General features: G+C 28.8%; 1 protein-coding gene across 1 annotated transcript in view; it reads left to right on the top strand.

Moving 5' to 3' along the window:
• LOC126758433 (DNA N6-methyl adenine demethylase) overlaps positions 1-9,241 on the top strand; it is a 59,086-nt gene extending 49,845 nt beyond the window's left edge. The window contains exon 3 of the mRNA XM_050472695.1: positions 7,262-9,241. Coding sequence (XP_050328652.1) covers positions 7,262-7,284 — 23 coding nt within the window. The 3' untranslated portion in view covers positions 7,285-9,241. The remainder of the gene's footprint in view (positions 1-7,261) is intronic.
• The last annotated feature ends 5,170 nt before the right edge of the window (positions 9,242-14,411 follow it).

Here is a 14,411-nt window from a genome sequence, read left to right as displayed (position 1 = left end):
TCCATACTATATATATTTGTATACGTTCCGCCGCACCTTTTTTGCTGTCTTTGTGTTGTTGTAAGTCGGCGTACAGGTTTTTCAGTGTTTGCTGGCTTTTGTTTGTGCATTAATTGAAAATTACTGTTATCGAGCGGTGCACATTCCGATCGTGCAGGATATTTATATATACACATACCAACAAATATTTCCTTTTTGTGCCTCATCTGCTTTGGCATTTGAAATTACCGCACATTTTTCTCTCACAATTCGCTGAGCAAACAAAGAGCAGAAGAAAAAGCAATAGTAGTAGATGAAGAGGAAGAGGAAGAGAAGGAAAATCGTACGGTAGCGCACGAATGCGGTCTAAATGCATTATTTAACTTATCGCCGTTTGCGATCGGCGGCTGAGAAAATGCCGCTGAAAATCGTGTGTGTGTATGCATTGAAAGATCTCTTCAATATGCTCCATTGAAGAAAGGTATGAATTATGGCATGCGAAATCAATGCCGTGAGCAATTCTTTTTGGTTTCCTTTCAAATTATGGCAGCTGGTGTTAGTTGTGGGAGTTTCCAGTTCACACAAAGTATGCATTATATTATATAAGTAGATCGTTTCATAACGGTATAGCGCATATAATTATGGAAAATTGCGCGAAAATTCTTAGAAGCACTTTTTCTCTTTATTTAACCCTACTCAAGTGTTAGAAAGTGGTAACTGTTAATTTTTTTTTTGAAAATAATACAATGAGAGAAAAGCTGGCAACGCCTTCGTTGAAACATCAATCAGGAAACACCCATAACTAGAAAATATTGTGACAACTTCCCTCTAACGCTTTCCAATAATAAACAATTTTCATTAATTGTGGCGGGTTCTCGTTTCAACGCGCACTTTTGACAGCTTTAAAAGCAGCTGCTCAACTCCAGAGGCCCCACTGTGTCTCAAATTCTTAATATCTACAACTTACGTAGGACAAACCTTCATTATAGTCAGTGAAGAAGATAGATTTACTTTAACGACTGGTCTGAAGCCAATCAAAACTCGTAGAACCCTCAATTTGTAGGATATAATGAAGACTACCACGACAAATATGTAGTATAGTAACCTTGGTTCATCACCTAAAAAAAATTTGCTTCGTTATGATAATATACAATGGGGTCTGAGTGACAGATTTTGGTGCATCACTTTAAGGTACCTTAAGTTACGAAGTCGTTTTGTCGCTTCATTGACTTTGCTACTAATTTTAAGTAGAAGAAATGTCGGTATCGAAGTTATTCTGACTCTATGATGAAGTATCATCTGCTTCGTTAAAGAATATTACATACATATTCGAAGCTTTTTTAATCGTTCACTGTGAACCAAATGTAATTAATCGATGATCTATGAAGGCTAAGCTGCCCGTCGAAGTCTCATTTTGACACTGATCTCGAAAAGCCGACTTTGAGAACACTTTTAAATGTTATTAAGTGTATTTATTAATTTACTATAAAGCTATTTTTTAAGTTGAAAGGGAATAAATTAACTTTTCACACGGAAAGGTGACATTTAGCCTTTAAGCCCATCAGGCTGACTACTTGAACTCAGTAACCCTTCGAGCTTCAGAGTTGCAATTTAGTATACAGGTGCATTGTGGTAATATATTAAACGTGTATCAGGTTGAACTAGATTGAATCACTTTTATATATAGCTGCCATATAAGCGTTTATACAGTTATTCGGTTTTGCGTTATAACTTCTATAAATATGCTGTTAAGTGTATGAAATTTTGCTGTATTCTTATTTATAGTAATTGTAAATGAAATAATAAAAATCATTAAGATCGGGCAACTATAAGATATAGCAGTCATACCATCGACTTTTCGAAATATAAGATTTTCCAATATACCTTCTCGAATTAAAAAGTAATGAATATGCAAGACTGTAGAACTTTGGTTAATCAACATTGTTTTTGAAAAAGAATGATGAGTTTAAGCACTCAGTTTGGGTCTGACTACCTACCTCAACTCAATAACCCTTCCTAGTTTAGAGCCAAAATTTGGTACACAGGTGCCTTGTAATAATATATTAAACATATGTGAGGACGAACTAGATTAAATCACTTTTATATATAGCTGCCATGTAAGTTATTCGGTTTTGCGTTATAACTTAACCAAATAATCTGGGTTTAAGGAATTTTTATTTTCGTAATTGTAAAAGGAATTTAAAAATTAATTAAGATCGGATAGCCATAAAATATAGCAGTCATACAACCGACTCTGCGTATAGAACATTTTTCAGTATAGATTCTATAGTAAATGAGTTATGAATACGAAAGTCCGCAGAAGTTTTGCATATGATAAATATAAAATTAAGAGTGAAAGTGATCAGAATCCGATACAACTGATTATACGGATATGAGATTTTATATCAAATTTTCTCAATTTAAGTAAGTAAGAAACGAAATCTTTGTTTATTAGTATTATTATTCTAATATTATCAATAAATCACCGATTTTATTTGTTTATTTTAGGAGAGCAAGCGACATAAAAGACTTGTTTCACAATTTCATATAATTGCACGTGTCACTTGTTCAACTTTTGCTACACTTTTGAGCGCATAATTTGTCGGAAACCTCAAAAAAAATTGCAATCACAAAAAAGGTTACCAGCTGTGCAGCTAAATATCCTTAAAAGCAATAAAGTAGCTACTAACACGCGCCATTCATTTGCAAATCAGCCGAAAAAGGTCATGGAGCATACGAAAAATATACAAAAAAAAAACATAAAAAGAGCTGAAAATCTTAAGACAGCAAGAAAAACATATTTATTCTTCGATTATTTGAAACTTTTTACCATACCTTTTTACCCCCTCTGCCTTGCTTAAACCTTCGCATTGCTATGGATATGCCAAGGCATAATTTACTCCGCAGCTCGGCGCTACATTAACCACACTCTCACTTGTCTATCAAGCCTCACTCATTCAGTCGTCAACCAACCAGTTTGCATTGCGGTAAAGGAACCCTTCAGCTGCTGTGCTGACGTTTGAGACGTGGTAAATGCCGCAGCATGAAAAGTACCCTACTTTCGTATTCAATAAGCTAACTGTCAAAGTGCGCACACATACACGCTTACACACGGGTTTGTGGACAAAGTCACATACCTTCATATATACTATATGTATATATGTAGGTCTATAAGGATACACACGCCCCTTGTGTGCATATCACTTTACCATTCATATCCATACAAATATTTACTTGTCGCATTTGAACCAAATTCGTTGGCGATTTTTTCATTAGATTCGAGTTTTTTTCCTCGCTGTCTTAATAAAAATTAAGATTGATGTAAATTAGGCCGCTTCATGCATGATACTCTTCGATTAGACTTTCGATTTTTTCTTTGGAAATTTTATTTTTCTTGCCAGCACACTCATTTACATACTGACCCTGCTGGAAAATTTACTGCTTGCGAAATGGAAATAGTTTGGCGTTGAGGTCTTTTATTTTCGCTTTTACTAATCTTCGTGCATATGTTCAATGAATTTTTAAAATACTTATTATAAAGTGAATTACCGACTTTTTCGAACTTTCAGATAAATATTCAAAACGATTTACATTTGACACCCCTCTTTAATATATTACTAAAGTCAGTTTTATTTTTCATACTAGGTGGCAACTGTATTCCGGAAAAAATTTAATTAATCACTTTCTAACTATATTCTAAGAAGCTTTCTGCAGAAGCTGATGTTTATTAAGTTATTTTTAATGTTTTAAGCTTTAATTTTTTCAATACGTGGCAACTCTAGCCCAAAATATGTTTCAATTAATGTACTCCTAAATAAATGCTGTAATGTTTTCTGCAATGTCTGATATTTGTCAACCTGTTTTTCATATAAAATCCTTAAATTTTCAATAGGTGGCAACTCTAGTCAAAAATATTTTTTCAATTATTGCACTCTTGAATCAATTCTTTCATATATTTTAATTGTTTAACTTTTTTTTAATAGTTTGCGATTTAATTTTTCAGCAGGTGGCAACTCTATTGTATACTTTCGCAAATTTAAAAAACGTTCAATGGTTTTGCTAAAGGCTTTCTTGAATGCCTTTGGTTTAGCATACTTATTCATTATTTTTAGGCTTAGCTTTTGCGTTAAGTGGCAACTCTAACTCCAAGAAAGGTACCTAAATACATTCTTAAGACGATCCAATTCACAGGAGAGATTCTGACGTTTTTATAGTATATCGGAAATAGTTACAGGCTAACTAATTTTATTCCTACTGGGTATGCACTGACGGGAGAAGACTCCAATATATATCTTTTATCTATTTTTTCCATATTATTTTCTTGCTACAACATTTCCACAACAATTTCCACTTTCTGCTGACAATGCGCGGCATTGATAAGCAATTACGCGCAGTACATGTCCTGCTGAAAGCTCGGCTGCTCGCTCAATTTGCGACGGAATTACTTTATGTAATGTTTTCGTTGCTTCGTTTTGCTATAATCTGTTCGTGTATGCGACTTTTGATTAATTAAAAAATATGCCTGCCACAATTGATTGAATTTTTGTGTTGCATGTCAACACACTTGACACAGAAGATGGCACTAATGCGGCCTATGAAGTAATCACTCGGCTCCGCATAATATCCGTAATGTATGCATGTATTTCTCCAGCCTCCGGGAAGACTTTTTGACCCTATTCACACGTCCTTTTTGACTTTTATGCTTATCTTCTGCTCTTATTCTAGGCTGTGTGTGTGTTCGTTGTGTGGTTTATGTGACACATTAGCCGTGAGGGTTAATTAAACCGGTTGAACTTTCCCTTTTTACCCCCTGCTCGCGCAACATCGGCTACCTGTCGTGAAATTTTTAATGAACCATCAACCAGTTTGACATAGATCCTCCAAGCTGAGGTCACTTGACTCGGGTACAACAATACACATTTGTTTATTAGCTCGCTAGGTATATATACATTCATATAAATATCTACCTAAATTTTAATGCATTTCGAATTAGATTTATCTAACACAATTCGGCACTTTAGTTTTGGTTTGCGTTTTGACCTTTTTCACAATGAAATGTCATGTTATTCTTATTTCATTGTCGCTGTCATTGTTCTCTGCTTATCGTCCCACTTATGCAATGACTTTTTCAGAACTTTTGTTTCTTTTAAGTGCCCATTGTTGTTATTGCAATGAAACACTAGGCGATTTAAGTTTTATAATTGTGTTCCCCCGCTGTGCGCTCAACCGCGTATGCGTTTACTTTCGATTGACGTTTAAACCGTTTGGATGTATTGGAGACTTTTGATCTCGTTACAGTTTTTCAGAACTCACCTCTATCGATCTCATAGCAGCAGCGCTCTGTGAACTCTTTATGATAGCTTGCTTTGATTCAATATTCCGTCCATTTCTAGATCGATAAGGCTCATCCGTACCCCCACTATTATCAGAACCGGAGGATTTTAGTCTCATCCCAGTCATCTGCAAACTCACCACTAGCGGACTTATGACAGCAGCTCTTTGAAGTCCTTATGATAGTCAAAGATACCAAGCTTATTTTCTTTTAATATTCCATGCATTCAAAAACACAGTCAAAAACACTAAGCTTATCTCCATTCAATATTGATTTCATTTCTAGATACATAAAATCCATTTTTATAGCCACCGTTATCTGGACCCCCTTGAATGTATTTGAGGATTTTAATCTCAATACAGTCGTCTCCAAACCCACCATCAGCGATCATATATCAGCAGCGTCTGTGATCTGTACTCTAGTTGTCTCCGTAAAAAGTTCATGATTGCAAGCGATGCTAAGCTTGCTTCCAATACATATTCCTTCTAACCATAAATCCATAGGATCAATCCGTATCCGTTCCTACGACAATCGGGTCTATGGATTTACTATATTCAGCAATGGACTGTCAACTCGGCAGAAAACAACTTATATCCACCATTATCAGGATTCCCAGGCTCAGTGGCCATTCCCAGTCACAATTTGTACTACCTTGGTTTTACTTACATTCCAGGTTAGTCTATCAAGTCGCAACTACTACTCACCTAAAAATTTTAGACAGCACTGTTCGAATCTTAAGTAGACTTCCTTATGCCCACCATTATCATTGTCGTAGAGATTCCATGATTCTGGATTTTTGACATTCGCCAAATTCATATTTCTAAAGCTCTAGGGGAGTCTATGTGCTTCAAAGCTCCATTTCACTACCACAGTCAAATCTTAGTCACATTCCCATAGTTCCACACTGATTTCGTTGAGTATTGGTGGACTCTTAATTAGATCTCCTGAAGCTCACTACTTGTGAGGTTAATGTTCGGTCTCACCCACTTATTTCAGCCTTGGCCTTCTGTTTTTTCAGAACCAACTCTTTTTCTTTCCATTTTGAGATCTTCACCTACTGATAACGTACAGACTCTCAACACTTATTCATCCTAAAGTTCAAAGCTACCGAAACTATGTATATTGATCTAGTCAGCCTTATTTAAAGTCAGTCTCATCTGGTTATGGTGGCAATGACTTTAAATCCCATGAAAAAGAAGTTTCTGCTCATATTCCCAACTCACTTGTGACTTTCATCTACTGATTTCACCAGGAGTGATTCAAAGAAGTCTCACATACTAATTGCACTAGGACTGATTCAGAGAAGTCTCACGTCTTCATATTTATCTGCTCATAAAGGATGAAAATAGTAAGAACTTTGTTGGTCCTCCTACCGTTATCAAGTTTATTTTCCTACTGCCTAATTGCTTCAACATCCTCATCTTTTGCTCAAACATTTATATACATTTTGCCTGAGTAAAAAAGTTAATGGAGAAACACGACTCCAAAAAGTGTATGGTTCAAAAGATCGCACGTCATACTCTGTATCCAGATTTCACTAGACAATAGTTCCCTGATGATCTAACTTTCGACGCTATAACTCACGAACGACTTAAAAGAAACGACAATCAATCAAACACGTGTTAGCGCGTGAAATGAGCTTTCCAAAAAGGTATAGCATGACCCGATGCGACGAATAAAACTAGAACTAAGTACGCGCTTTCAGCGCTAACTAGCGAAAATACCGCAAGACTTTTTTGACAACCTATTATTTTAGGAATACCATCATCTATGTACATATATAAGGAAGTTTCGGTCCAAAACTCTGAAACCAAGATTGAAGCTTATATTCAAACTTTATGATAATAGTTTTAATATTTCTAGATATATACTTACATATATATCTTCAATAACCTATAAAAAATAAACAAAATAACCTAACATATTATCTTTCAACATTTTTATTTACAGTTATTATCGCTCGGGGCTACTAACGACAGCAATATTAAAGGAAACCCCATATAAAGCGAAAATGGCGAGGAAAAAATGCTGTGCTATACGTAAGACATCCGTAACGAGAAACATTTATGAAGAAACAAGAAAAATATATGATGAAATTGACATAAAAGTAATCAAGAAAGAAGCTTTTAGAGAAGTTAATGAAACTCTGAAGAAAATGATTGAGAATGTTAAACAAACACTATTTGCTTCAAATAAAAGTCTTATAAGACTCTTATACATAAAAATACTCGTATACAGAACTCTTCTACGAACTAAAAACATATGTGTGTGTTGTAATGAAGACAAATGCTTAAAGATAGGTGTAAAAGACAGAACAGAACGATTAACTAAACTCTTATACGATACTTTTTTGATATTGTGTTTGATAAATATTATTTTGGAAGTTTCTTAAGAGCTCTATCGAATAATTTTTCAGACCAAAACGCAATTCTTATAAGAGCAGTCGAAGTAAATAGCATACATCCCATTCTTATATGACTCTTATACAATAAAATTACATTATAAAACTTGTATACAAACCATATCGACAAAAAGAAAAACTGTAATAAACATTGTATAAAATTTTACAAAACTGCTTAAAGCTATTGCACGATCCTGCTGAATCTCTTATACGCTTCCGAAACAATCTTATACTTGTTGAATATACACCATACATCTTTTAGAAAATGTATATCGAGGAAACTATGCCAATAATTGCAATGAAAAGTGTAAAAGCTTTGTCAAACTCTTATACGAACTTCATAAATCTCTTATATGGCTCTCAGTAAAGCCTTTTACGTTATAACGATATACAAATCGACTTCAAAATCAACCTTATAAAACTCATTTATGGGTACCGACCAATATATAGACGAAAACTATAAGATTTATAACACGAGGACGTTATAAAACTACGAAAGAAAAAAGAAACGAAGTATAGAATGGATGAACGAAGTATAGAATGGACGAACGAAGTACTCTTATATGACATTTACGATTTCCTACGAGTAACGAAGTTGATTTTGCAGTAAATGTTCGAAAGAAAAAAGAAACGAAGAATAGCATGGACGAACGAACTGCTCTTATACGACATTTACGATCTTATACGAATAACGAAGTTGATTTGGATGTAAATGTCCATGAAACACGTTTGAAAAAGTTCTTAAACGATGAAGAGTTGCTTTCTAAACTCCTATATTACAACTCTTATACGACTCTGGAATTTACTGAAGCGTGATTTCGGAGAAAACAGAAAATAATTCACCGACGCATAGTATTTAGTAAAAATTAAGAAAATCACAACTTGGCAGGGATACACCATATCTGGCATAACAATAAACAGGTAAATAAAAAATATCGATATTACAAAAATTACAATATTTCATAACATTAAGGAAAAAAATAGTAAAATTAAGCAAAAAAACTTACAAATTGAAGCTAAGCAGTTTTATTGAAAAAAAATATTAAATTTAGTGTGTTAAGCAGCACTGTACGAAAACTATTTCAATGTACTGTAAACGTAAATAAATGTAATTTTTCGGCAAGTTTAAGCAAAATTTTAAAGAATTATCATAAGTTAAGAACGAAGTGAAAGTAAAGCAGCGACATATGGCGAAGAAAAAGAAAATGCAAGAAATATGTTTAAAAACTGAAAATTTGAAAAAGTAAGTTAGCAAAATACAAGTAGCAACCACTTTTTGTTTAAAGTTGTTAAAAAAATTAAAAATAATAAAAATTAAAATTTTGTTTGCAAATTGTATGTGAAAAATTATTGTTTAAAAAAACGATGCAATAATAATTGGCAAATATCAACACTTATGCATATCAGTGGAAAATACAATAAAGAAAAAATATTTTGGAAGAAATGTGGAAGAATGTTTTTTGCGCTACTTTAGCTTAAAATAATAAAAAAATATTTATGTATTTTAGATTTTTGTTATTATTTTTTATTTTTTCCATCTTGCATTTTAAATTATTTAATATTTGATTATTAATGAAAATAAAATTATTTTGTTTTTACTAAATTTGTTTAATAAAAATGAAATAGCAAGAAGTAAATAAAGTCAAAAATATTTGTTTTTGGTTGAAATTTCAAAATATGTGTATGAATTATTATATTAAATATATTTTTGTTTCAAATTCCAAAAAAAACATATTAACTTAAAAGAATTTTTTTATTTTTTTTTTATTTATAATTTTGTTTAATTTTTATTAAATTATTGTTTTCTCTTAAAATTAAAATATTTAAAATTAGTAGATATTTATTTGATTTATTTCGAAAAAATTATCGATCGATACTAACTAATCTCGTTTGATTTAAACTTAATTAAATTTTTTATTTTGGTGAAAATTTAAAACTGCTCCAAAAATTATTCGAGCATTTAAATTAAACTTTCTAAACGTTTTTTTTTAATTATTTAAACTTATTTAGAATTTCGGTTCAAAAAATTATAAAAAAAAATAATTATCAGAAAAAATTATTTTAATTAATTAATTATAATTAAGATATTGGTGAAGACTAATTAAATTTTTCCGACAATTAAGTTTTATTTCTTTTATTTTCTTAATTACTTAAACTTATTTAATTTCTGTTCAAAAAATTATAAAAAAAAATTATTTTCAGAAAATTATTTTTTTTAATTAATTAATTATAATTAAGATATTGATGAAGACTAATTAAATTTTTCCGACAATTAAGTTTTATTTTCTTGTAATTAATTACAGCAATCTTATTTTAATTTTTTAATTAATTATTTTTTAGCTTTTTTGTTATTAAAACAAATAAATTTAATTTTCATATTTAATTAACTTAAAAATTTATTAACTTTTGCTTCGAAATATTAATATAAAATTAATGCAAGTTTATTTTAAATTTTTAGTTAAAAAAAATATTTCCTTAAAAACATTATCAAAAACAAAAAGATAAATAAATTATGTAAATTATTTTTAATTTTTATTTGTTGTGTTAAATCTATACTATAGTTACTAAAAGCCCTTGCAAAATGTGCAATAATTAAATAGAATTAAAGTAATATATGAAAACTTAATTTTTGAGATTATGCTTTTGTAAGTAAAAAACTGAGAATCAGTTATGATAAAAGAACAAGTAAGAAAGCAAGAAAGAGCAAACGACGATATACCTCAGATGCAAACCAGAGACCGAAAAAAGATACAATATTATACAGTTAGAAAAAATATAGAGAAAAAATAATTTAAAAATATGCAAGCAAATTAAATAACACAATAAAGTGAAAAACTTTAACAGAATAAGTAAAAATGTAATATAAAAAAATGATCGAAAAAAATTATGAAAAATGTAATTTAAAATTTTCTTTCTTCCAAGCAGTTAAACATTAATTATATTTATTAATAAGTTCCCAAGAAAAATTAAAAAAAATTAAAATGTTTTAATTGTTTAGTTTATATTTAAATTTTTATAATGTTTTAGCTTTTTAACTCATAAAAAAATTAATTATCAGAAAAAATTAAATTTTTTAATTAAATAATTGTTAATTATTTTTACATTTATTTAATTAAATAAATTATTTTGAATTTTTCAATTAATTAAATAATTATAATTAAGTTATTAATTAAGAAAAATTATACTAAATAATTAATTCATGTATTTAATTAACGTATTGATCAAATTTTTCTGATAATTAACTTTTATTTCCTTGTAATTAATTACAGCAACTAAAAGTACTCATAATTACATTGATAATTAATTTAATTTTAATTTTTTAAATATATTTTTTTTATTTAAAAAGTTAAATTAAATTTTCAGATTTAATTTAATTAAAATAAATTTAAATTAAACAATAATTTTAGAATTCACTATTATAATTTTTTATCAATCATTTAATTCAAAATTTAATGTTTTTTGAATTAATTTAAAATAACAAAAATAAATAAAAAAAAATTATTGGTTAAAATAATTTTTTAATAAATAAATTTTAATTTTCCAATTAATTTAATTTTAATTTTTTTTAATAATTTTTTTTTATAGTTTCTTTGTTATTTAAAAAATTAAATTAATTTTCAGGTTTAATTACTTTAAAATTAATTTAAATTAAGAAAAAAATAGCATTCATTATTTTCTTTTCTTTATTTAGTCATTTAATTTTACTTAAGTCAGTTAAATTTTTATTCAATTATTATTTTTAAATAAATTTAAAAATTAAATGACTTAATTCTTTAATTGATTATTTTTTTTTAATTTTCATTATTAAAAAAAATTAAAATTTCAGATCTAATTAATAAAAGCAATTTTAATTAAACAAAAATTTCAGAATTCATGATTTTATATTTTATTAAGTCATTTAATTTTAATTTCATTTAAAATTTATTGTTTTCTAAATTAATTTTAAAACTACAAAACTAACTAATTTTAATTTATCATTTTAAAAAAAATAAATGTTTATTATATTTTTAATTTTTGTAAGCCGTTTTTTATAAAAAGAATTTAAAAATACACATGTATTTTTTCTTTTAAAATTTTTTAAAAATTATAATCTTTTTCTTCAAAAATGAAAGATCACATTTTAAATGCCTTGTTTTCTAACAAATCCGCCGATTATATATCGTCCACCTACATCTTATGAATAATTTTTGTTTAATTAGTGGTTATAATTAATTTGTTGAGTATTTTTATTAGGTTCGTAAGCGAATTCACAACGAAATACATTTTTAAAATTAATTGGAAACAGACTTCTCTGCAAAAACTTTTGAATTAAAAAGAAAACTTTTTAAACATTTAATTATTTAATTAAAAATAAAATTTTTAAATGTTTTATTTAAATAAAATGTGAGAAATCACGCTTTATCTGTCATAAAAAAAAGTACTTTGAAGTAAACTGACCAATTTTCGAACGAAAATACTAAAATAGTGTAAGATATAGTTAATAAAAGGATAACTATAAAAATGTCTGGCAATTTTTAAAAATTATTCTTAAAACAAAAATATTTATATTTTTTGTTTTTTACTTTCTTTGATATTTCGCAAAAATAAGACATTTTTAGTTTGAGATTTCCAAAAACGCAAACTCTTTTGTTGCAACTGTTGAAAGATTAGCAATATATGAAGAAATAAAAAAATTATGAAGTAGCAAATTTAAAAAAAAAGCAATAAAAGGTTAAGAAAAAATAACGCAAAAGTATGAAAAAAGCATTGAAAAAGTAAGTAAGAACATGAAATTAAGCAAATAAACAACTACAATAAATGAAAATCGAACCGCAGCTCAAATTACTAATAGACAAAATACGAGTTCTAGAGCAGTAACGAAACAAACAATGTTGCGAAATTTTTTTGCGAAAAGTAAAATTTATAAAAAATGCACAAAACATCTAAGAAAAGTAGTGGCAATGCAATACAGAAAAAAAATACATGAAAAATGCTACTAAAAATGAGCAAGAACGAGGAGGTTTTGAAAAAAAATTGGAATAAAACCTAATTTGTTGTTTTAGACTAAAATTTCTATACAAGAATTGAAAATTTAGTTTTCAAAGCAGCAAATTTATGCGCTTAAAGTATTTTATAAATTTTCATAACCAGTTCCAATATGTCTCATTTCAAACTGCCCACACTTGCCTCCGTTTTCTGACTAGATTCAATGGATTTATACTAAAAGACTCAAACCTGTTTCAACTTAATTTTAACCATTAAACAAACCCTCTAAGTTCTTGTTACATAATCTTTAAATAAAACATGGCCAAACTAAAAAATAAAAATGGAAACAAAGTACCTCAACAACTCAAGATTTACAAAAGTAAGAAACTATAATATAATCATGGCAAGAAACATATAATAAAAATGTGAAATTGAAGAAATACGCAAAGAAAATAATTTTTACAAGAAAAAGACAACAAATTGTAAAACACAAAGTTGCAAAAAGTGTAGAAGGTAAAAAACTTTACTTTTCGAAAAAATATTAAAATTTCAAACAAGCAAAAAAACACAAAAATCAGTCACCAAAATGTAATTATAATAAAATATATTATATTCAAGCAAAAAAAATATAATAAAAGCTAATTATTATACATAAAATTTGTAGCGATTTTCGATTTCAGTATCATAAAATTAGTTGAAAAATTATAGAATTTAATTAAGAAAAAAATACTATAAACAAAAAAACAGTTATAATTTCAAGCATAAAAAATTTAAAACCAAAAATTATGCAAAAATGCAAATAATTTCAAAAATTAAAAAAATAGTAAAATATCAAGCGAAAACCCGAAAGAATTTACTAAAATTTAATGTGTGAATAAATAATAAAAAACTTGAAATATTGCAGAAAACTCTATTACATGTTTTCAAAGTAACTGTATTTAAAAAAAATATTGCCAACAGTCAAAAACGAACAGATTATAATATAATGTGAAAAAATTAAAGAATTATAAATAAAAATTTAATTAACAATGTGAAAAACTATACGAAAAAAAGATCAGAAAATAACCACTGCAAAGCGGTTAAAAGAAATTAAAAAATAATAAAAAAAAAACAAAAAACAATATTAAAATTAAAAAAAGAAAAAGAAATATGTTTTGAAAGTGAAGCAAAGAAAAATATTGTATATATTTAAAAAAAATTGTATTTAAAAAAAAATCAAGAAATTTTAATTGGTAAAACACAAAATTCTCCCCAAACCCCACTCTACGACCTCCCACCCCGATTCCACTCATTTAAACGTGAAATAAAGTGCAAGTGGTATTTAAAAATAAAAATTCGTGCTTCTTTTTATTTAATTTGAGATAATCAGAAGGTTTCGCTAAAGGCAAGAAATTTTTGGAAAACTAACTTTGAGAATTCCGAGGGACTACTTATCAGGAGCGTTATTGTAAAGGCAAGTCAATGGAAAGGCAAGCCCTGCATACAATTGATGTCATGGCTTGAGGAAGCCATTAGGGGTAAGGATTTCGCTGTTGGGACATTCCATGATATGGAGGGAGCTTCCAACAATGTCCTACCGGAGGCAGACCTTACTGCTCTAGACGCTCTCGGAGTTGAATCAAACCCTAAACACCTTATTCTTAGTCTTCAGTGCGACAGAGTGATTGAAACGGAGTGGTGGAAAGCGGGCGCGCGACCAAATGTGAGCAGGGGTATCCTACAGGCTGCAGTTCT

The sequence above is a fragment of the Bactrocera neohumeralis genome, chromosome 5 (assembly GCF_024586455.1).
Source record: "Bactrocera neohumeralis isolate Rockhampton chromosome 5, APGP_CSIRO_Bneo_wtdbg2-racon-allhic-juicebox.fasta_v2, whole genome shotgun sequence".
In the NCBI taxonomy this organism is placed as follows: domain Eukaryota; kingdom Metazoa; phylum Arthropoda; class Insecta; order Diptera; family Tephritidae; genus Bactrocera; species Bactrocera neohumeralis.
This window is presented reverse-complemented; position numbering and strand designations above follow the sequence as displayed.